Genomic DNA, 25,212 nt, shown 5'->3' with positions numbered 1-25,212 from the left:
CCCGTTTCTACTAAAAAATACAAAAATTAGCTGGGTGTTGTGATGCATTCCTGTAGTCCCAGCTACTCGGGAGGCTGAGGCAGGAGAATCACTTGAACCCGGGAGGAGGAAGTTGCAGTGAACCAAGATCATGCCACTGCACTCCAGCCTGGGTGACTCAGTGAGACTCCATCTCAAAAAAGAAAAGAAAAGAAAAGAAAAGAAAACCTAACCTACTAAAACTAGTTAGGAATAGTAAGAGTCTATGGCATTTGAGTCATGACCAATTTCCTTACCCTTCCATATTCAGAGTGATGGGAACCCTACTCCAGGTAGAAACGGCCAAGAACACAAGGCTCCCTCTGCCCTCACCTCCCAACTAGAGGGCTGCAGTATCTTCCCATCAGGACAGCATGTCTCCATTTCTCCTCCTTCCCCATCTAACTGTTGCAAAGGCTAAGTTCTGGGTGGTGTAGCCAAAAGGTGGGAGCCCCCCTCTTCCACCCAGCCCCCACTCGTGGGAAACAGAATCTACTGAGAATACTGGGTCCAATCCCCCTCACTCCAGCCCATTCATACAGCAAAGGTTCCATGCCAGCACAGGCAAGCCTAGAATACCAAGGGCTATAGAACAGAAATTAAAGAAATTGAGTACAGAAAAACAATAGAGAGAATTAATAAACCTGAAAGTTGGTTCTTTCAAAAGAACAACAAAGTTGACAAACCTTTAGCTAGATTGACCAAGAAAAAGAGAGAAGGCTCACATGAAAGAGGAAATGTTACTATTAATGTTACAAAATAATAATGATTATAAAGGAATATTGTGAACAACTGTACGCCAACCAGATAACAGACAAAACGAACAAATTTCTAAAAAGACATAAACTGCTAACACTGAATCAAGAAGAAACAAAAAATCTGAACAGACCTCTAACAAGTAAAGAAATTGGATTTGTGGTGGGCACAGTGGTTCACACCTGTAACCCCAGCACTTTGAGAGTCTGAGGTGGGAGGATCACTTGAGCCCAAGAGTTTGAGACCAGTCCAGGCAACACAGCGAGGCCCCATCTCTACAAAACAAAAAATACATAATTAGCTGGGCATGGTGACATACACTTGTAGTCCCAGGTACTCAGGAGGCTGAGACAGGAGGATTGCTTGAGCCTAGGAGGTCAAGGCTGCAGTGAGTCATGATTGTGCCACTGCACTCTAGCCTAGGTAACAGAGGGAGAACCTGTCTAAAGGGGGGAAGAAAAGAAATTGAATTTGTAACAAAACAACTATCCACAAAGAAAAGCCTAGGCCCAGATGGCTTTATTGGTGAATTCTACAAAATGTTTAAAGAATTAATGCCAATTCTTCACAAACTCTTCCAGGAAACAGAAGAGAATAACTCCTGATTTATTCTATAAGGCCAGTATTACTCTGATAACAAGAAATGAAAACTACACCAAGATCTCTTATGAACATAAATGTAAAAATTCTACAGAGATACTAGCAAACCAAAACCTCTATCTGATAAAGCACATCTGGCCAGGCGCGGTGGCTCATGCCTGTAATCCCAGCACTTTGGGAGGCCGAGGTGGGTGGATCACGAGGTCAGGGGTTCGAGACCAGCCTGACCAACATGGTGAAACCCCATCTCTACTAAAAATACAAAAATTAGCTTGGCGTGGTGGTGGGCGCCTGTAATGCCAGCTACTCAGGGGGTCGAGGGAGAAGAATTGCTTGAACCCAGGAGGCGGAGGTTGCAGTGAGCCAAGATCATGCCATTGCACTCCAGCCTGGGCAAAAGAGTAAGACTCCATCTGAAAAAAAAAAAAAAAAAAGAAAAAGAAAAAGGACATCTACAAAAAACCCACAACTAACATCATAATTAATGGTAAATGACTGAATGTTTTCTTGTTAAGATCCAGAACAAAACAAAGATGTCTACTGTTGCCATTTTTTTTTTCCTCCCAGGCATGAGTGCAATGGCTCGATCTTGGGTCACTGCAACCTCTGCCTCCCAGGTACAAGCAATTCTCCCATCACAGCCTCCCAAATAGCTGGGACTACAGGTGTGCACCACCACGCCCGGCTAATTTTTGTATGTTTAGTGGAGATGGGGTTCACCATGTTGGCCAGGCTGGCCTCGAACTCATGACCTCAAGTGATCCACCCACCTCGACTTCCCAAAGTGCTGGGATTACAGGCATGAGCTACCGTGCCCAGCCCACTGTTGCCACTTCTATTCAATATTGTACTGGAGGTTAATTTTAACCAGGGTAATTAGACAAGTAAATGAAAAGGCATTCAGACTGGAAAGGAAAGAAGTAAAACTCTCTATTTGCAGATCACATAATCTTGTGTGTGGAAAATCCTAAGGAATTCACTAAACAACTATTAGCACTAGTAAATGAGCTCTACAAGGTTGCAGGGTACAAGATCAATATACGAAAACAACTGAACATCTACACAGTAGCAGTGAGCAAAAATAAAATAAAATTAAGGGAAAAATTCCACTTACAATGGAATCAAAAAGAATAATGTACTTAGAAATAAATTTAACAACAACAAAACTTATATTCTGAAAACTGCAAAACATTGTTGAAAGACATGAAGGAAAGCTGGGCAAAGTGGCTCTTTGTAATCTCAGCACTTTGGGAGGCCGAGGTGGGAAGATCACTTGAGCCCAGGAGTTCGAGACCAGCCTGGTCAACATAGTGAGACCTTGTCTCTACAACACAATACAAACAATTAGCCAGCCATGGTGGTAAGTACCTGTAGTCCTAGCTATTCAGGAGGCTTACGCGGAAGGATCACTTGAGCCCAGCAGTTTGAGGCTTCAATGAGCTACTCCACTAAACCTGCCTGAGTGACAAAGCAAGACTCTGTCTCTTAAACAAAATTTTTTTAAGGGATACAAACATAAAATTAAAGACATAAGTGAAAACTATAGTCTTACATTTGAATTGGAAATATCAGTATAAATTATACCAGTATAAATAACAGTATAAGTTTCCTCTTAAAAATACATATTTTATAAGCTATGTTCACTGAAAGTCTTAGAAGCAGTGACAACACAGCTGTAATGAGCTCCCCCAGAGTCCAGGTTGCAATCTCTAAATACCATATCCTGATAAAAAGAACCAGAACTCCTGGAGAAAAGGGCTGATTCCAAGTTTAGAGAAGGAAATATCTCAGATGAATCCAGGGCATCTTGTTACACCAGTCTCATTTCTATGTGTTTCACATATATAAGCTCATTTAATCTTTATTTTATAGTTGAGAAAACTGAGGCTTAGATTGCCCAAGGTCATATAGATACAAAGTGACAGAAAACAGATACAAATCCAGGCTTCAGAGCCAGCACTTGAAAAGTTACTCAACCTTACTAGTAATCAGAGAATGCATATTAAAACAAGGAGGCAACTTTACCTTCTTATTAGATGGGCAAAAGTTAGTATCTGATAAAACGAAATTTTAGTGAGCACTTGAGGATAGACAAACTCTTGCACATTGCTAGCGGAAACAATGTTTTTTATAGCCTCTTTTGGATAGCAATTTCACCATACCTCATACATTTGAAGATGTACATACCGCATGCCCAGACGTTCCAAATTCTAGACTAGAGAAATTCTGTATACAGCTAAACAAGGAGAAAATATATTAATATAAACACCCATATTCATTACAACCCAGATTTCAAACAAGTGGGAACAAGTGGAAGCAACTTCAGTATCCCTCATAAGGAAGTTAGATAAACAAATGTGGCTTATTTATAAATTCTATAAAACAATTCAAATGAATGAAACAGATCCACTGAAGAAACCTCAAAATGACATTGAGTGTAAAGTTTCATATGACAATGTACAGCTTGATACCACTTATTAAAATCTTAAAAGTGTACAAGGGTATGTTTCACTCATAAATTTATACATGTATTCTAAAAGTACCAGAAAAATATGTAAATAGCCTACATTGACTTTAGGGGGCAAATAAGGGCTATTTTCATCCTAACTGTAACATTTTGTTTACATTTTAAAAAAGAGATTTGAAGCAAATATGGCAAAATTTTAACAACTGTGGTATATTGATAATGACATGTAGACATGTCATGTTATTTTATGTATATTTGAACTTTTTATAATTAAAATATTAAAAAATCTAGCGTACTGAATTTTTATCTGATATCTGATATGAGACACAATTTCCTCATTACTAAAAAGCAAACAAACAAAAAAGAGGGCCAGGTGCAGTGGCTCATGCCTGTAATCCCAGCACTTTGGGACACCGAGGCAGGAGGATCACTTGAGGCCAGGAGTTCTAGGCTGCAGTGAGCAATGATCGCACCACCGTACTCCAGCCTGGGTGACAGAAAGAGACACTCTTAAGCAAACAAACAAACAAACAAACAAAAAGACTGAAGGCTACATTGAAGTGTGGTAACTTTGACGGGATCCAGAAACAGAAAATGGACATTAGTGAAATATTGGTGAAATCCAAATATAATCCTAAGTTAGTTTAAGTATTCCTGTACTGTTACTTTCTTGGTTTTGAAAAACATACCATGGATATAAGATGTTAATGTTAGTTGAAGTGGAGTAAAGGATATACAGGAACTCTCTATGCTATTTTTGCAACCTTTCTGTAAATCCAAGTTTGTTTGAAAATGAGGAAGGTATAAAATCAAATTCCATATTTTTTATTTATTTTGAGACAGAGTCTCACTTTGTGACCCAGGCTGGAGTGCAGTTGTGTGATCTCAGCTCACTGCAGCCTTGACCTCCCAAGCGATCCTTCCACGTCAGCCTCCCAAGTAGCTGGGACTACAAGCATGAGCCACCACATTTGGCTACGTTTTTTATTTTTTATAGAGATGGGGTCTCACTACATTGCCCAGACTGGTCTCAAACTCCTGGGCTTGAGCAATCCTCCCACCTCAGCTCCCAAAGTGCTGGGATCAAAGGCATAAGCCACCACATCCAGTCCAAAGTCCATATATTTTCTCTAAACATTTTTCTGTTTTCTTTTAATGGGAATTCAACTTTTCAAGGACAAGTTTTAAGAGCCTATATATTTGCCGAGTGCCTTTTTCATGTCCAGGGTGGCATTACCTGTAGGTACAATCACCGCACTTCCTAGTGATGGTAATTTTGATGTAAGGTAATAAAAGGGGTGTCATAAGAGCATCTGAAGCAGAGCTAACTAGTGTGGAAGAGTAATCTTTGAGACCAATATGTTCTCAACCTGCTATGCGCAAAACGTTTTTTAGCGGAAGCTAAATAGCAAAATATGATGCACAGTCCTATAAATTTTGAGAAGCCATTTGGAAGGCAAAACTTTGGAAAGGTAAAAGTATAATTTGAGATCTAAAAATAGCTAGTGATCCTAGGATGGTAGGTGACTTTCAGCCAAGCCAAATATCAATATGAAGGCTATGATTTCTTTTTGTTTTCAGTGAGGAAGGTCCTTCAACCTATCAAAGCTCTATTGGTTTTGCAGCTCACAAAGTCAGTGGTATCTTATTTGCATAGAGTATTTCTAATTTTTCAAAGTGATTTTACCATCATTGGACTTCACTGTATGAGGCAGATGGGTGTTTTGTTTTCCTCAAGTGAAATGAATGAAGCTCAAGGAGGTTTTGGGATACAAGACTATGGAACTAGTTAGTGCCAGAGCTGGAACCAGAACTCAAGGCCCTTTTCAATACTTCTCAAAGTTTTGTTTGCAGATAGATCACCTGAGAATCCTGTGAAAATGCAGATTCTGATTCAGTGGGCCTTTGGTGGGGTGTCTGAGACACTGCATTTCTATCAGGCTTCCAGGTTACTGTTGGTCCCCAAACTACACTCTGAGTAATAGATAAGATCAGGCTGAGTTTTTGTTTTTGTTTGAGTTTTGTTGTTGCTGTTGTTTTGTTTTTGACAGGTTCTGGCTCCACTGCCCAGGCTGGAGTGTAGTGGTGTGATCTCAGCTCATTGCAATCTCTGCCTCCAGGGCTCAAGCAATCCTCCCATCTCAGCCTCCTGAGTAGCTGGGACCACAGGCACATGCTACCAAGCCGAGCTAATATTTGTATTTTTTGTAGAGACAGGGTTTCACCATATTGCCCAGGCTGGTCTTGAACTCCTGAGCTCAAGCAACCCGCCTGCCTTGGGCTCCCCAAGTGCTAGGAGTATAGGCTTGAGCCACCGCGCCTGGACAAAACCAGGCTCAGTATTAAATTCTGCTGGGTCAGTTTTCCCTGTGTATGTTTGGCAACATAGATGAATTTTATTGGGATGTTTACAAAAAGAAAGGAATCTGGCCTTGAAAAATATCTTTATACTATTCTCAAGCAAGAACAAACGACTTTCCGGGTGTTGTTCACTGTCTGTGGTACCTTTCTTCTCCACTTAATCCACGAGTAATTGACAGGCAGATTGTGCACTAGTAACTAGGGCTGGAGCTAGGCAGAAACATGCTTGGACACTCCCACTGTAAAATCAACTTTACGATTTAGGCTTTATCTGCAATTACAATCTATCTTAATCCCAGATGCATTTGTGCTTTGGGATCTGCAGTTGTGCGTTTATTGGTGCTGCATATGTCAAACAGAAAACAAAGTCGCAGCGTCTTGGTGGTTTACCCTGGTCTCATGGCACTTCTGGGTGCCAGAAGCTAGATGTGCTGTGAGTAGGGTGCTTTGTGTGACTCCATGGATGACATTTTCCCAAAAGGGTGCTGGAAGTCTCCTTTGCCCAATGTGAGACCTGGTTTGGCAACTACACCACATCCTAAATGATAGTCAAAATGGTGTGGACTTACTGTGGGGAATTCCTTTGTGAGGAGAACAAGCTGTCTCTACTCAGGGGCTGGGTTTGGTTTGGAGTCTACTCGCCTGGTTTGCATGGGTCTGGCACAGAGAAGGGTGCACTGGTGTGGTGTCCTTGTACCGTCCTATACCCTATGATGGGGCTGGGACAGAGGGCAGCTGACAGCCCACAGCACCTGCTCTACCAGCAAGCATGGCTGTTTGACTCTTTCCTTATAACCGGACTGACCAGTGTGGTCAAGTGTCAACTTTCTTTGATAAAGTGCTTTTTTGTTTTCTCAATGACACATTATGAACCATTCTCAAATATGACTGTTTAAGTACTTCCAAATATCAAGCCTATCTTGGAGGAGTTTGTTTAAAGGGTAAAGAAACTGAATTCTGGTGTTGAGCCCAGTCATCAACCAGAGGTGACCAGGCTTGGAAGTAGTTGGGATGACTGTTATACCAGGGTTAGAGGATTTTACAAAAAGACCTGCTTCTTAAAGATTATCCTGATATAAGGCATTCATCGATCTTTTTCACTTTATCACTCAACTAGTATGTTGAACTCCCACTATATGTGTAAAGCTCTGTACTAGCCAAGGGAGTGATGGCAGTAGATGAAGAAATAAAGAAAAAATATAGCCTTTGTCCTTGAGTATTCCATGTCTGAGAAACTAAGAAACACACATAATAAACATGTAAACATAATAAATGCTAACTGGTCCAGAGCTGTATGTCCCAAAGAGAGTCTTCTTGAATCCCATGGCAAGAGAAAGCTTTACAGGAGAGGTGAAATTAAAGCTGGAAAGGGTAGGTAGTATCTTAATGCAGGAAAAGTGGGCAAAACCACCTAAAGTACAAGGTATCTGCAAAATCAGGGCTAGAACAGTTCTATGGAGGGAAGCTGTGGAGGACAAGGCCGAAAGGTAGGTTGTGAAGCCTCCTGAAAACCAAGGCAAAAAGTTATTTCTTCCCAACGGCAGTGGGAAGCCATCTGAGGTTAACAAATCTTCAGATTTTATCACCATGGAGAACTCATAGAGTTTCGTTAGTTAATACACAATCTTCACAGGTAAAATGAGACATTACATTCTTAATATAAAAGTGTTTTAAATTGCTAAAAAAAAAAAAAAAAAAGAGGAGACATGCTTAAAGCATAATTCCTTGGCATTCAACATACTAAGTGACAATTTCATCATTACAAACCCAGTTTCCTAATCCTTGCTCTGTCACTGCTTTATTGGTGTCAGGAAGGACAGTATCTCTAGGCCGTACGTCCTCAAATGTAAAATAAAAGGGCAAATCAAGATCATTTCTAAAGCTCCTGAATCAATTATTTCAGTTCAAAATAAATTATTCTCATTCTCCTGTTTGGCAGGCTTTCTCCACAACACACTGTATTAGAAAATAAAAATTTATTAGTCCATGTAATGATACTGTAATCAGTTTTAATAAATACACAGATTTGTTCTATCTGCATTGCAAAGTAGAAACATGCACACTGGAAAATATTCATTAAACCCTTTGATACAAAAAGTATCTCTGGAGAGCACATTACTTCATTTTTCAGACTACTGGACTGCCTATTAAAAATTTTTATTTTGGACAGGTGCGGTGACTCTTGCCAGTCTTCTCAGCACTTTGGGAGGCTGAGACAGGAGGATCACTTGAGCCCAGGAGTTTAAGAGCAGCCTGGGCAACATAGAGAGACCCCACCTCTATTTTTTAAAAAATTAAAAACAAAACAATTTATTTTAGACTTTTCGACATCACAGATGAAAAATGTTTTATTTTTTAGATGGAGTTTCTGCTCTTGTTGCCCAGGCTGGAAAGCAATGGTACGATCTTGGCTCACTGCAACCTCCGCCTCCCAGGTTCAAGTGATTCTCCTGCCTCAGCCTCCCAAGTAGCTGGGATCACAGGCATGTGCCATCACACCCGGCTAATTTTGTATTTTTGGTAGAGATGGGGTTTCGCCATGTTGGCCAGGCTGGTCTCGAACTCCTGACTTCAGGTGATCCATCTGCCTCGGCTTCCCAAAGTGCTGGGATTACAGGAGTGAGCCACCGCGCCCGGCCCAGATGAAAACTTATTCAACAAAACTCGAGCAAAATAATTTTTAAAAACGTAACCTTGAATGTATCACAGTGGCAACATTACTGACCCTTGCATTTTTATGCTGTAGAGAGAACACCGAAAGTAAATTTGTCACTAATTTTTTTTTTAATGCACCCACAAAAGGATGGATTCCTTTTTCCTTCTTTGAATTGGCAATTTTTAAAAAATTAAAGAACTTCTGTGAAAGCAGAAGCAAATAGCTCATGAAAACAGAAGTGTTCTAAGTGCAAGTTTTGCAATCATTCCTATTACCATAGGGTACAAGAAACTTTGGTTCGTTTGTGCTCTCCCCCAATTAGCTCTGTGATGGAAAAAAACAAAAAACAACAAAAATTTATCTGGTTTTACTTGTCCTTTGAAATACTTATTATGATTGTGGTTATGCTTTCATTTTATGTCTGTTCCTTCTCTACTGCTCTGAAAGATATTTCAGTGTCGGGACTATGTATTCACAGTTCCATACCTGGCATATAAGTTATTCATTGACTAAAATGCATGTTTTTGTTAATCTGCGAATTGAAGCAGTTGGACTAAATTTTCCATGTCCCTTCTATCTTTATGTTTGTGATACATTTTAATTTACTTTAAATTACCTAAGCCTAGGCAGTTAATTTTTTCCCTTAATTTCTAGCCTTTTATTGCTCATTAATCCTCTTTCTAAATAAGGACATGTGTCCTAATTCAATTTGAAAATAAAGTAGTACAAGTAGCTAGTGTGGTACTAAGTTTAGACAGGAAATGCTTCTCTGAGGGAGTGCCACAGAGTTTGCTGTTGCAGCCAACCAACTCCTACCTCTGGAAGTTAGGGTTTACATCTAAAAAATAAATTTAAAAACTAAAAAGCCAGGTAAAGGCAAATCAAACTTAAAGACAATTTCCAAACGGAGAATCTGGTGTTCTAAGTTTTACAGACAATAAAGCACAATAAAGTTTTGTCGGTGAACCTGCTACTGAGCCCAGGAACATAATCCAGCTCTACATGGTCGTCCTTTGTACCAACAGACTCCAGTAACTTCAGTGAGAAGAGTCATGGCCCTGCAGTTGACTATCCACATTTCTTTAATGTAAGTCAAAGCCCATTACAATGCATCCTGTTACAATGGAAATCTTATTTTTGGAAGTCCACTTAATTATTTTGAGCAACATTATATACAACCCAACAGATAAACAGATACAATAATTGACAACTTGTTGAAATGTTAGAGCTAAACCACAAAGAGTAACTGAGTAATGCTGTGCTCAACATTAGATGATCCATAAAATTCAACTGGCAAAGGGAGATCAAAGAATTGTGCTTTATCTTGAGCTTGAATTGGATGACAAGGAGATTAGGAAATCCTAACTGGAAAAATATTCAAATCATTGTGCTTTCTATATATCCAGTTATAAATCTTACATCTGTGCCTCTGCATACCATTTCTTTTAAGTACAATACTAAACCTTCTTTAAAATCATTTTCTACTAACTACAAAAGGTACACTCAGATAACTGTAAAATCATCCGCTTTTATAAGAAAAGCATCAAATATTCAGGGAACTTTATTTTTAAAGAACAAATCAAATAAGACACAGCTTTCATTTACCCAAACATGCATAATCCAACCTAAATATAAAATGCACTTAATTGGTAAATCACACATGAAATACAAAGGGAACGCAATTTTACATATGTAAAATGATTGCCAGCTATAGCAATTTAACAGTCAAATTTATCAGAACATTGTACATTAAAAAACAAAAACAACTTAAAGCCAATTATCTATAGTAAACCAAGGAAAATTCTGATATGGAATGGTTTGACTCAAAGCAAAGAATAAGGCACCTGCTATGAATTTAGCGCAACCATAAAACAGAATCCGTTAACCAAGATACTTGTTTCAAAAAGGGAAACAAGTACAGAAATTGATTAACTGGTGAGAAAGGCAAGTAACAATTTAGTTAAAAACCTGCCGGCCCAAGGTCAGTTGATTAATTTCTTATTCCAGAATAGTTAAGTTCCTGATAGTCCTTAACCACTCCGCTCCCTTACTGTTCTCCACGTTTGAGGGTATCAGAAGCCCTCTATGAGGTTCACACTGTGTATAGACTAGGTAGCAGATTTCCCTTCTGTTCCTCTTAAAACAGCTTATTTTAAAAGAAATATCCTGAGGCAATTAACAAAGCAAACACAAGCAGCTTTCTTTCCAACGCATTAATACATAGACACTGCTCAGGTTTTTATTCACCAAGTTATGGCTAAGTATACAAACAGCCAGTACTTGCAGTTTTCAACAGTACTAGAAAACCCAAAACCTGCCCTATCACCCTCACCCTTACCATTAGTAAAACGTAAATCTGATCATTCATAACCTATAAAATCATATAACAAAGGGAAGACTAAAGACTGATCATTATGAGTAAATCCATTCAATTCCAGATGCCACTTTAGGCTGATGTGTCTAGTACCCTAACGGCATTTCAATCATTCATCTAGAAAAGCACTTCCAAACTAAGGATAACTTTGTAGTTGATGTGCCTTTTTTTGCTATTAAAAGTGCTATTTAACACGCTAAAATAAAATATCTTACGGCACATTGGACTCAACAGCATGTTCTAATGAGGCATCCAGGTTTAGTAGTATTTTCCCTAGAATTTTGTTTGGCATAGTAAACCCCTTTGATATATTAAAATAATTCTGGTGAAATCAATGTAACATAATCAATGTAACATAAACCTTCCCTGATTGACTTCACTCCACCACGGCAGCTTTTAATGAAACCACAGTAACTGATTAAGTCAGAAAATGATTAAGTTTTTTCTATGGCATCTTGGGTTACTATACTCACTCATGCAAAATCCAAGGTAGTGTAATGGAAACAATATTGGTAAAATAGATGTTGTGGCTACAAGCATCTCTCTTTATATTAGACATTTAGAAGCTTTTAAAAAGTTTTAGATGCTAAAGGTTGTGGCAAAACTAGGCTATGTAGTTGTTCCATTTACAAGCACCTTATTACAGGACAGTTACATGACCCTATAAGGGAGTGTGCTTTCAGTTCAAAAGAGTAATAAAGTGCCTAGCTATATAAAAACCACAAGACTTCAAATTGTAATTTAAGCTAACTGCATTTATACATTAGGGTTAACAAAATCTAGACCCTGTCTATGCAGACTTAGACTAATTGTTCATAGTGTTTTAATAACCACATAAAAAAACTTACTCTTAATTGACTGAATAAGTAGGGTCCACTACTGTATCTTAACAATCAAATTTTATTGCTTTATTCATGTGGTGTTTTTTGCAAGGCACTGTGGTATGGACTAGAAAACTTGGAATGACTCATGAAGAAATCTTGGAATGACACATGAAGCATGATAGGAAAGTCATTCTGAGGCAGGATGCTTTACTGAATTGTTTTCAACCAGGGTATCAAACATCAGGAATGAGTTCAAGTTAAAATTCACAGGAGAATGGAAACATCTTAAGGTCAGTCACTTCACATGCCCATCCTGATACTTTGAATAATCTGGAAAATTGCTGTAAAAAGAAAGAGCAAATATTAAAATAAGCTTTGAATAAAACAGGTCTGGTGACTAACAAATATTAATTAAGGTAGCTGTAGAATCCAAAGGTACTCTTACATTTGCAAATGGTACATAACTTCATTATAATAAGAAGTGAAGACAGGCCTATCTGAACAAATAAAACAATGAAATGTCCCTGAGTTATTTTTTTAATCTTAGCTTCGCTGAATTTTATATCTAAGTATTACCAAGAGAACTTGCAGATAAGTAATCATTTTACAAAGAACTTAAAGCACCAAAGCAAACAGGTTTTTCCAGCATAGAATTATTTTGGTTTATCCCTAAATAAGCATCCGTTTAAGGCCTGGCCTATAACACAAGCATGTTTCCTCATTCTCACAAAGCTGAAATTCAATAATCTTCAGGTTATATAAACTGCTTGGCTTTCAGCCATTTATCAGGAAAGTTTCCAATTGGTAAGTGCAGAAGAAAGGCAAAGTGAAACGTTAAACAGAAATCTCAGTAACTTTACAAAGTGGAAAACAAACTTCTACTTCAATATTAACAGCTTGCATATTAAGAAGATAAACGAAGAGAGGAAAGGCCTTTTTTTTGTAATCTATTTGCAAAGGCAAGTGTCTGTTACTCTGACAGCAGGCTACCCTGACAATTTTTTTTAAACCATATGTCAAACGTTTCTTTTATTAACCTAAAAACTTTTGACTCACACATTAAAATGCCAATCAGGTACATTTCCTCTATAGTGAATCAATTTTTTGGACAACCTTTACTTTATAAAATATACTCAATTTTGACATTAAGACGTTAGATTCTGGTATATGTTAAATCAAGTGCTAACATCTGTATGTACATATTTATAGGTTCCTTTGCAAAAACTGATAATGGAGTTAAAAAACATTCTGAATTATCATTCCGTTAGGTTTTGTCCGGTCTTACATTTATTCCAAGTCGATCATTACCAAGACCTGACCTCCTTTCTGGTCTCCTGTGAGTACAAATTAAGCTAGGAGAAGTTTCTGCAGCATCACCCTCTGTGCATATGTGGAACAAGTAATTTGGTTCAGATGAACTATGTGGAGTCCTCGGCAGGTGGGTTAAGAACTACGCAGGTAGGACTCACTACTGACCGGTCACCACGTCATCCCAAACCCTTTCAATCCAAGACTCTACCTGATGGGAGCCCGCAAGGCACTTACCAGAGCCACAGACAACAAAAATGAAGAGAGCCAATAACCAGGGTCCTACAGACGCCTTCTCTTCGGGGGCATTTCTCTGCAAAAGCGAAAATCCACCATTTCAGATGCAGAGAAACCACTCGGACCCCAGGCTCCCACAGCCCCGGTGGCCGGCCCCCTCACCCACAGGTCTCCCCTTCGGTTCCCAAGCCCCTACAGTCTGGTGGCTCGCAGACTCGGGCCCCCACCCCTCCACGGCACCAGCCCACAGTCGGCCGGATCCGGGAGAAAACGCGACGCGGCCCCAGGGACCCCGGCTGCGGAACGCAGAGGGGCGCCCGCTCTTTCCTTACCGAGGTCTTGGCGACGTTGCCGCGCTGGGTGATGTTCTTGCTGTGCTTCTCGTTGGCCATACGGATCCTCTGCTTGGCGACCATCTTCGCGGCGCCACCACCTGCCCCGGCCACCCCTCGGACTCGCTCGCTCGCCTGCCTCCTCTCGAGCCGCTGCGAGGCTCGGCTCGTGGCGCCCGCGCCGCCGGAGCGCCGAGGTTCTCAGGCCAGGCGCCGGCTACGGCCGCTGGGCCTGGGCGCGGCAAGCGCGGGGGCTGAGCACAAGCCGGGCGCCGAGCACAAGCCGGGCGCCGGTGGCCGACTGACTGGCCAAGCCTGGTGGGTGCGCGGGAGGAAGATAACTGGCCGTCGGGTAGTTCTCGCACCGCAGTCACCGCCGCTTAGGCCGCCGCCGGGAGCGCGGAGTGAAAGAGGAAGGAAACGCAACGCAACAACGGGAATGTGCAGCCCGCCGCCTCGAACTACTTTGGGTTCGGCTGCCAACGTCAGCACTAGGCGGGCTCCGCCCCGCGGAAGTGCGCGCCCCTCCTGCTAGAGAAGGAGGGCGAAAGCAGGCACACCCGCCCCAGTCCAGCCCTCCCAAGCTCTGTCAAGCGTCGCCCCAGATCTGTGCTTGCGCGTTCGGGCGCCTTTTGCGCGTCACTCCGCAACCAGAAGTGATTGGCCCCGAGGCTGATGGCTCCGGAAACACCAGCTCGCTGTTTCCACGCAGGAGGAGACGTGTAGGGGCCGGGTTTGGCCTTCGTGAACTCTCACCCGAGCGGTTTCTCTTTCCGGGACAACATGGCGCCGTCCACGCCGCTCTTGACAGGTGAGTTCTGAAGAAGCAAGGGACTCTCTTTCTTCAGACTAGTTTCTTATTTTTGTCTTTGTCTTTGAGAACTACCCGAGGAGCCCGAAAGTCTGATCTGCCTTTTCTTGTGGCTTCCGGAAAGGCCAGACTATCTCTTGGCTTTCTTGATACAGCGTGGCAATCGGAAGTGAAGTCTCCGCCTCTGGGCTTTCGTATTCCCCCTCCCTTTCACTCATCCATCATTCTTGCCTGCGGATTCATCTTCTACAGGAATAGAAGAAGGGGGAGAAAAACAGAATGTGCTAATTGAATTTGTGACACCTGGGTCTGCAATACTGGTGTTACACGGGCCCTTGTGAAGGCATTTAGCTCTACAGTAAGGACAAAGACAAACAGAGTTAGTCCACTAGAATGACCACGCACATTAAATACACCTGGACTTAAGTAATTCCAAAGTCTAGCCTTCCTTCCTTAATGAGGTTTGTAGGACTGAATAGGGAGAGTGGAGCTGTAATGCAGGTTTCAAATCATGAAGGTGTGGTTGGAAGAGGTATAGCAGTGAGCATGATAGAGATATTCTGGCAACATTTGATTTTGAAATGGTTATGAGCATATTAAAACATTAGAGGACGTTTGAAATTTTGAAGCTGAAGACAGAGTATGTAGTGTTGAAGAAGATAATAAACTTAGATTGGACAATGCTGGGGAAGTTGCTTTACTAGGGTGTGGCTAGGAGTATTTGCATATGAGTATTATGTAAGGGAAAGAGTTGGGAAGGAAAAGAAGGCTTTGGTTAAGTTCTGATAACTAGAAGGAAAAAAGTCATTAAGAGAAACGTTGTCTGCATTTGAGGGGGGAGGCTATTCCCTCCCTTTCCCCCCACCCCCTGAAAGGAACCTTAAGGGCCGGGCGCAGTGGCTCACGCCTGTAACCCCAGCACTTTGGGAGGCCGAGGTGGGCGGATCACGAGGTCAGGAGATCGAGACCACCCTCGCTAACATGGTGAAACCCCGTCTCTACTAAAAATACAAAAAAATCAGCCGGACGTGGTGGCGGGCGCCTGTAATCCCAGCTACTTGGGAGGCTGAGGCAGGAGAATTGCTTGAATCCGGTAGGCGGAGGTTGCAGTGAGCCGAGATCGCGCCATTGCACTCCAGCCTGGGCGACAGAGCGAGACTCTGTCTCAAAAAAAAAAAAAAAAAAGGAACTTTAAAACATTTTTTCACTTTTTGCCAGTCTACATTTCTATTTCTACATTTTAAAATCTTTATTATTAAGCACCATGCCCACAGATACTGTCTGTCTTCTACAGTTTAGTCATCATTTATCAAACGCTGGCTATAATGTGCTAGATAATATGTTAGGCAAAGACTGTTGGGCAAAGTTACGTAATAAATTTTTTTTCGGTTCGTAAAGGTAGCTTGTTATTCACAATTTTTAATACTAAATTCTTATTTGAACTCTAGTAAAAAAATACGACATTTTAACATCTGATAAATAACCCCTCCTTTAAAAATGCCTACAGTAGTTAGTTCCTCACTGCTTACAGGGTAGATTCCATCTCATGTAGCATAGGGTATGTAACCATTTATAATCCTTGAAGTGCTCTTGAGACTCATTTATTTCCTTGCTATCCCATCCTATTTTGTGCTCCATCAATACTGAACTGCTTGTGAGTACCTTTGAACAACCTGTTTCTTCAGTCTAGTACTATCCTATGCCTCTAGTTGATTTCGCAAACTCTTTATCATCTGTTGAAATTAAAATTCATTTTAGATATCGTTGCTCTGTGAAGCCTTTCCTCACTCTACCCAGATAGAGTCAGTCACTTCCTGGGCTATTTTTGTACCTTAAGTGTATTTGAAATTTTGTTTCACTTACTAAGTAGGATAATTAGACATTCACTTGCCTTTCTCCCCTGCTAGACTGTGAATCCTTCAATGTCAGGAACAGGGTCTTATTCATATCTGTCTTCTCAGTACTAGTGCAGTGCCTGGTAGACAATAGATACTCTAAATCAGGGGTCCCCAACCCCCCGGGCCAGATTGGTACCAGGCGAGCATTACCACTTGAGCTTCCCCTCCTGTCAGATCAGTGGGGGCATTAGAGCCTCATAAGAGGGCAAATCGTATTGTGAACTGTGCATACAAGAGATCTAGATTAGATTTATCTGTTTAGACTATCCTTCTAAATGAAGGATAGCCACTTTATAGTAAATTAACCAAGGATGACAATTGTCTTACAGTGTTTAAAATGAGGGAATTTGTAAAAGCTTAAATGTTGTCTGTTCAGTGTACTCTTCATATTCTCATATTCTTAGAGGCCCAGAGAGATTAAGTGGTCAGATTCACACTGCAGATTGGCAGGATTAGGATTATACTTACTCAGATTGCTCAACTCTATGGTCCATTTTTCTTTCACTAGAACAAACTGTTTAATCTTTTAAGCATTCTCAATGTACGTATTTCATTCAACAGTAGATTATTTTACTTCCAAGATCTTCTGTTAAATTTAGACTCATGGGATTTTAGAGCTATGAATAGCTTGCAGATTAGCCAGTAAATTTTGTTAACCCCAACTCTTAATTGGGAATGACAAGCCAAAGCAGGTGAAAAAGGGATTTGTTTTTAACCTAAAACCTCACTGCTGCTAGATCCAGATACTCACATGCTTCAGAAATCTGTTTTTCTTTCTTTCTTTTTTTTTTAGACAGAGTTTCACTTTTGTTGCCCAGGCTGGCGTGATCTTGGCTCACTGCAACCTCCACCTCCCAAGTTCAAGCAATTCTTGTGCCTCAGCCTCCCAAGTAGCTGGGATTACAGGCATGCACCACAACACACAGCTAATTTTGTATTTTGGGTAGAGATGGGGTTTCACAGTGTTGGTCAGGTTGGTCTCGAACTCCTGTCCTCAGGTGATCCACTGGCCTCTGCCTCCCAAAGTGTTGGGATTACAGGCGTGGGCCACCACTGTCCAGAAATCTGTTTTTCTTCATCTCTAGGCTCTTGCTTTCCTCCAGATTAAATTCATCTTTAAACTGACATTCAACCAAACGCCCAGCTCCAAAGGAAAGAACACATTTTTGCCAGTAGTCTCAGCAAAAATCTCAAGGCTAAGTGCCTTTGACTTTGCTTGGCTCATCTTTGTATCAGTCAACTTTTAATCATGTAGTCAGGACTAAATTATATTCTCACTCCTGGATACTCCTCAAAAGAAAATGAGAGCCTCCTAAAGAAGAGGAGCTGGGTGCTAGGCACATAAAACAGCAGTGTCCATTATATGAAATTCACATTGTCTAATCTGCTTGACCAGTTGAAGTCACAGAGATAATTTGTTCAAAATTGAGTCATTTTCCTAAACTAATACGTAGTTCAGTGAATGTAAGAGTTGGGAAAAGTATCATATTTTAAAGATGACTACACCCCTGCCATAGGATCCTTGTTGATTGAAGCCCTGTGTTTTTCTCTAACTCAGGCCTAGAGCAATAAATAGTATATGAGTGTCTAAAAAGGCTAGTAAGCTTTGAAAAGATTATGTAGATGTTTAATGTATTTCACACAGCTACTGTGTGAAACTCTGGCGTTTATTTGTTGTTTTAATGAAAAGAACTGCTTGCATTGTAGATTTTTCTTTCTGCTAGAACATATTGCCGATCCCATTTGATTGAAGAGGGAAATCTCTAAAACTGGGGAATCACATAAACTCAGAATACACTATATTGAGCTAACTTCATATTGTATTTAGTTTCACGTTCAGATACTTGTAATTAAAAAGGACTCCTTGTTAGAAAGTTACATGTAGAAAAAAATTGTTTCAGTATTGAAAGGTTTTTTAGTCCATATATTTTTTTTGGTTTTATTAGTTATAAAACAGTTTGTGATAAAAATAAAAATAAAAATAAAACAGTTTATGTTCTGTTATGGACCTGATTTTGTGTTTTTTCTAATAAACTTTGTATCACAGCTTATCAAGAGTAAATTAATTAAATGGTGTATCCTTTTATAAAAATTTATATGAAACTACAAAGTAATTAAATCTAGCAAGGTATCTTAGAAATACAAAATGTCGCCGGGCGCGGTGGCTCAAGCCTGTAATCCCAGCACTTTGGGAGGCTGAGACGGGCGGATCACGAGGTCAGGAGATCGAGACCATCCCGGCTAACGCGGTGAAACCCCGTCTCCACTAAAAAATACAAAGAACTAGCCGGGCGAGGTGGCGGGCGCCCGTAGTCCCAGCTACTCCAGAGGCTGAGGCAGGAGAATGGCGTAAACCCGGAAGGCGGAGCTTGCAGTGAGCTGAGATCTGGCCACTGCACTCCAGCCCAGGCGACAGAGCAAGACTCCGTCTCAAAAAAAAAAAAAAAAAAAAAAAAAGAAATACAAAATGTCAGTTTGGGCAAGGTAGCTCACAGCTGTAATCCCAGCACTTTGGGAGGCTGAGGAAGGCAGATTGGATTGCTTGAGCTAAGGAGTTTGGACTAGCCTAGGCAATATAGCAAAACCTCATCTCTGCAAGAAATACAAAACTTAACATGGCTTGGTGGTGTGTGACATGATCATGGTTCACTGTGGCCTTGACTTCCCAGGTCCAAGTGATCCACCTGCCTCAGCCACTCGAGCAGCTGGGACTACAGGCATGTGCCACCATGCCCAGCTACTTTTTGTAGAGACAGCATCTTCCTATGTTGCCCAGGCTGGTCTGGAGCTCCTGGTTTCAAGCCATCTTCGCGCCTTGGCCTCCCAAAGTGCTGGGATTACAGGTGTGAGCCACCACGCCTGGCCTGAGCCCTATTTTGTTTTCCAGCTTCGTCATCCTCTAGCCACATAGGCCTTCCTATCCCCTTGATGCTCTGTCATGTTTCTTTCCATGGGGTTTTTGCACTTGTTACTGTTCTCTTTGTTTGTTAACTGCCATTGATCCTTTACATCTCAGGATACAAAACACTTGAAAGGATACTTTCCCTAACCTTCCATTTTTAGGTCAAAACTCTCTATTATACCCTCAGTGGTACCATATAGCTTTCCTTTGATGCTCTAAACACAGGTATACAGTTCCGTGTATTTGGCTAATTATTTGATTACTGTTTGCAAAGTTCAATGAGGTCAGAGACAAGGCTGATTTTCTTTCCTATTATATCGCCAATGTTCAACATAGGGCCTAGGAGGTAGTTTGTTCATTTTTTTCCCGCCAAGCATTTGTTGACTAAATGAATCTATTTATTTGGTTCAGCTTTAGAAGCATTTAATTCAACCATTTAAAAAAGTGTAGTCTAGGCTAGGCGCGGTGGCTCACACCTGTAATCTCAGCACTTTGGGAGGCTGAGGAGGGAGGATTGCCTTAGCCTAGGAGTTCAAGATCAGCCTGGGCAACAGTGAGACTCTGTTTCTACAAAACAAAACAAAACAAAAAGCCAGGCAAGGAGGCACATACCTGTAGTCCCAGCTACTTGGGAGACTGAGCCAGGAGCATCACTTAAGTCCAGGAGTTCGAGATTGCAGTGAGCCTTGATCGTGCCGGTGTACTCCAGCCTGGGTGACAGCAAGACCCTGTCTCAAAAACATAAATAAAATAAAATAATTTAAACATAGAAATAAGAAGTATGGTCTAGTTCTGTAGATGATTATTTAATCTTGAACTTTGTTTCCACTTCATTTTTTAGGCTATTGCTGTCATTGGGGCCTTAGTAAATGAATATGTCTCATTCCACTTGTTCTCTTAGTTTGAGAAATTGTGAATATATTAATAATGCCTTATGTTTCTAAAAACTTTAAACATATACTATTTTTTTAAATTACTTTATGTAAAGCATACAGCTATCCTGTGTTCTGATATTTCCATTTTACAGATTAGGTCACAGATTCAGAGGTGGTAATGTATCCAAGATGCTACAGGCAGTTATAAATTTAGGTCAGCCTCTGAGTTCATGTCCTCTGTACCACAAGACAACTGCCTTTCTTTCAGTGGTGACAAAGTTTCGAGTTTTTATTTAAAAAGTTACGTATTTCTCAGCAATTATATGATTTTATGTAACAGAGTAAGAAAATATGCCCTTTTGTTGCTAATGTTCTATAGTTCAATGAAATATTTAATGATTTCATTATTATTTTTACTAAAGCTTTTTTTTAAAAAAAAGACATTTGTGTTAACTGAGTCTTTATTAACAAAGTAATTGTGGTTCTTTTTATTTCTTTAGTCCGAGGATCAGAAGGACTGTACATGGTGAATGGACCACCACATTTTACAGAAAGCACAGTGTTTCCAAGGTATGGTTTATTTTGTTAAGTAATGTTATATGTTACAGGGAACATACAGTACAATCTAAAGTGTTTTGTTGGTGGTGTGTTTTGAACAAGAAAGGAAAAGGAGATGAATTCGTTTGTATTGTATAATATTGTATTGTATAATGTTAACCGAAGATGAAGAGAATACATATTCTCTATCAAGGAAAATGATCTTCAGATCTGAAAATAGTAACTTAAGCCTATCTATAAGGTAGGGGGAGCAATACTAAGAAAAAGTGTAGACACTAGTGTGACTGAATACAAGCCTTTAGTTTACAAGAGTTCAAAGGAATGAGAAAAACTTGCAAATTTGATAGCCAGATCGCTGCCAGTAATCTTAGTGAAATCATAATGAAAAAGATATTAAAAAGGGAGGACATATATATGCACATAGTATGTAGCTAGCTAGATATTTTTTTTTTCCCAAAAAGACAATGGACAAGTAAACCAAAAACTAGTTAAAAATGCTTATCTATAGGGGGAGAGAGTTACAGGATGCAGGGGACTCATCTGTGAAAGAGCTTTGGTATAGTTTTGACTTTGGACCATATGATTGATTTAAATTTAAAAATTAAAGGCTGGGCGTGGCGGCTCATGTCTGTAATCCCAGCACTTTGGGAGGCTGAGGCGGGCCAGATCACCTGAGGTCAGGGGTTTAAGACCAACCTGGCCAATGTGACGAAACCCCGTCTCTACTAAAAATACAAAAATTAGCCAGGCGTGGTGGCGGATGCCCGTAGTCCCAGCTACTCTACTCAGGAGGCTGATGCAGGAGAATTGCTTGAAACCTAGAGGTGGAGGTTGCTGTGAGCCAAAATCGTGCCACTGCACTCCAGCCTAGGCAAAAAGGTGAGACTCTGTCTCAAAAAAAAAAATTAAAATAAAAATAAAACAATGGGAAACTAAAATAAGTAATTCTAGGTTTATATCAGGCTGGTGGCATAACCATATGAAAATGTGCAAAATTCTCTTTTTTGAGACTGAGTTTCGCTCTTGTTGCCCAGGCTAGAGTAAGGTGTGCAATCTCAGCTTACTGTGACCTCTGCCTCCCGGGTTCAAGTGATTTTCCTGCCTCAGCCTCCCAAGTAGGTGAGATTACAGGTGGCTGCCACCATACCTGGCTAATTTTTTTGTATTTGTAGTAGTGATGGAGTTTCACCATGTTAGCCAGGCTAGTCTCAAACTCCTGACCTCAGGTGATCCATGGGCCTTGTCCTCCCAAAGTGCTGGGATTACAGGCGTGAGCCACCATGCCAGCCTAATAGTTTTATTTTTAACTGAAAGTTGATATTGTCATTTAAATCTACTATAGGATAGAGTAAATTAATTGTATTAATGTCGTTAGGCACCAAGATTTTTCAGCATTAGAGTGAAAAGATGGACTTGCCTGTATCAATATGAACTCATGATTTCTTTTCATAAAACATTTGCATTTCCTAGTTCTGTCCAATGAAAAGGCCTGGAAGCAGCAATAACACAGTAGCAGTGAATACCCCAGCCTCACAGATTGTGATCTCTAAATACAGTTCTTCACTAAAAGGAACCACTTCCTTGGAGAAGTGGTCAACTCGAGGTCTGGGAGAGAAAATGTACAAGTTGTGGTAGGGACTTTTGTGCCAGAAAGCAAAGAAGCTATAAAAGACTTAATGAGATTTTGTTAAAGGGTCGTAGGAATCAACTTGAAGAGATTCACACCAACCTAAGATGGGAACATTAAGAATTATGAGTAGAAAGATAAAGCGTGTCAAGTATATAAATGCTCCCCCCAAAAAACCCCCCTCCATTTAAACCTTACTGGTCAGCATTGGTGGTTGATGGAGTCCTCACTCATTACTTTGAAAATTGATAAATGAAGGGAAGGAATCAAGCACTTATCTTGCCTTAAACAAACTGTTTATCAGAGTAACCAAATGGTTGATGAGAAAAAGAGCTTTGTAGACGAATTCCAGTTAATAAATGCAGAATGGATGCTGGATCAGACAATTACCATTTTGTCATCCTCAAGAAATGAATCTAGGCCACTGGTCTCAAACTTTACCAAGCATCAGAATCATCTGAAAAGCTCATTAAAATCCAAATTACAGCTCTCTTTCCAAATGTTCTGATTCATTAGTTCAGCGGTAGGGCCCAATAATTTGCATTTTTAACAAATTCCCCAGTGATACTGATGCTGCAAATCTGGGGACCCCACTTAAGAACCACTGATCTAGGCAGATGATCATCAAAAGATGCTGAAACCTATAGCTGAACTGTTTGATGACTGTTAATGGGGAACTTTATAATCAGGCTGTTATCATCTGACTCTACTGACCAGTGACTCTACCGTCACTACACCTGGCTAATTTTTGTATTTTTAGTAGAGACAGGGTTTCGCCATGTTGCCCAGGCTGGTCTCGAACTCCTGACCTTAGGTGATCTGCCTGCCTCGACCTCCCAAACTGCTGGGATTACAGATGTGAGCCATTGCACCATGGGAAAGAGACTTTAAAAATGTTTTGATATCTATAAACTGAGTGTAAGCTGTCATTATTGTGTGATTGCAGAAGCACAAATGTCATCTTCATTTGTGCCGATGAATTAATGCAAAGAGAGTGTAAGGGATGTATTAGTCAGTTCTCAATGCATTTGTTGTTATTTTGCAATTCAGGAAGTTTTCATCTCATGTTGTGACTACACTAATGTACATCTACATGTGCACAGATACACATTTCTTTTTGGGTATTCATTATCACTGGGTGATGTATTCATAATAAACATCTTCAGTTCAGAGATACAGTACTTAGAGTTTTGATTACTTGATAGAATATTCCCAAGTAGTTAAGTGAGGAGCCTCTTATTGTTATACTTTCTATCTCTACACATGAGAAATTGATAGAAGGCCTACCATACAAACTTATTCACCCAAAAGGCTCTATTTTTTTTAATCCATCTGTTAGTATGAAATCATTTTCCAGCTTACTTTACAATGTTTGTTAGCATTGCATTTTAACGTATTTTGGCAGATGAAAGCATTTTGGAATTTTCTTAAATTTGTGCAAGTTCTGAGTTATTAAATTGATAACGAAATGGTTGACTTTATAATCAGATTTTTTTGAAAAGTATTAATGCTTATTCATTTAAACTTTTTTCTTTTGTCATTTTCAGGGAATCTGGGAAGAATTGCAAAGTCTATACCTTTAGTAAGGATGGGAGCTTGTTTGCCTGGGGCAATGGAGAAAAGTTAGTGTTCATTTATATAACATATTTTGTGTATCATGAATATAAACACAACTGGCATTATTTGAATAACAGATATTTGAGTGTCATTAATAAAATCCATCTTTTAATGTCATGATGTAGTGAGATATTACCTCTCGTTACACAGAATACCTTCAAAGTTGTTCGTTTCTATATATATGCCATGACTTGCTTGAGTTACCTAGTTACCTAGAATTAAAAATTAATGTATGAAAAACATAATTTAATGCTAAAGAAACTGAGAAGTTGTTTTAAATAGGGCTCTAAGTTATTGGTTGGAGTTTCTTAAATCTGCACTAACATCGAGAAAATAATTCTCTTTACTCATTTAATCCTAGATGTAGATACTCTTTATCTTTGCTGTTAAATTGCTAACAACTACCTGCAGTTATTATTATTAATCTTATGTATATAAAAGTGTATGTTATTCAAAAGAATGTTTAGTATAATATATGTTACATAAAATACCAGTTTACAAAATTGGTCTTGCACAAAAAGTTATGTTGATTAAATGCTTCTATTTTGTTAAGAAAACCAGTGCTTTTTAATTTTTCAAGAGTTACTACAACATATTATTTCACAGACCATGCAAATGCCCAAATACTTGCTTGGCTTAAAGTTATTTACATTGTTTTAAACCACATATAATACTGTTAGGTTTTTCAAAAGGGAGAAAATGCATGCATTAGTTTGAAAAGCAAATTTTAAACGTTGTTCTTTACAATGGTAATGTATTCAGAAGTCTTTCAACTACCAGCTGAGATTGGATTAATAGTTGCTTATTAAAAATTGACTACTAAAGAGAACATGTTGAATTAGTTGATTCACCTTTTATGACTATAAGTAGCTGGCAGAATTAGCTTTTATAATTTTAAAAAATTGGTCTTTTATTCTTTTTCTTTTTTTTTAATTTTAATAGAAACAGAGTCTTGTTATGTTGACCGGGTTAGGCTCAAACTCCTGGGCCC

The 25,212-nt window shown here is 39.8% G+C and overlaps 2 protein-coding genes across 2 annotated transcripts in view; one reads left to right on the top strand and one right to left on the bottom strand.

Annotated features, from left to right (window-relative positions):
- Nucleotides 1-9,922: 9,922 nt before the first annotated feature.
- Nucleotides 9,923-14,133, bottom strand: SERP1 (stress associated endoplasmic reticulum protein 1). The gene is made up of 3 exons (XM_033212326.1): nucleotides 13,934-14,133; nucleotides 13,602-13,677; nucleotides 9,923-12,397 (listed from the first exon to the last, which is right to left on the bottom strand). The coding sequence occupies exons 1-3, from the start codon at nucleotides 14,015-14,017 to the stop codon at nucleotides 12,357-12,359; spliced, it is 201 nt and encodes a 66-aa protein (XP_033068217.1). The 5' UTR covers nucleotides 14,018-14,133; the 3' UTR covers nucleotides 9,923-12,356.
- Nucleotides 14,124-25,212, top strand: part of EIF2A (eukaryotic translation initiation factor 2A) — a 35,935-nt gene continuing 24,846 nt past the window's right edge. Inside the window, exons 1-3 of the mRNA XM_033212325.1 lie at nucleotides 14,124-14,744; nucleotides 20,920-20,989; nucleotides 24,152-24,226. Coding sequence (XP_033068216.1) covers nucleotides 14,717-14,744; nucleotides 20,920-20,989; nucleotides 24,152-24,226 — 173 coding nt within the window. The 5' untranslated portion in view covers nucleotides 14,124-14,716. The remainder of the gene's footprint in view (nucleotides 14,745-20,919; nucleotides 20,990-24,151; nucleotides 24,227-25,212) is intronic.

The sequence above is a fragment of the Trachypithecus francoisi genome, unplaced genomic scaffold, assembly GCF_009764315.1.
Source record: "Trachypithecus francoisi isolate TF-2019V2 unplaced genomic scaffold, Tfra_2.0 Lachesis_group0, whole genome shotgun sequence".
Taxonomy (NCBI): domain Eukaryota; kingdom Metazoa; phylum Chordata; class Mammalia; order Primates; family Cercopithecidae; genus Trachypithecus; species Trachypithecus francoisi.
Note: the sequence above shows the minus strand (reverse complement) of the source record. Positions and strands in the feature narration are given on the sequence as shown.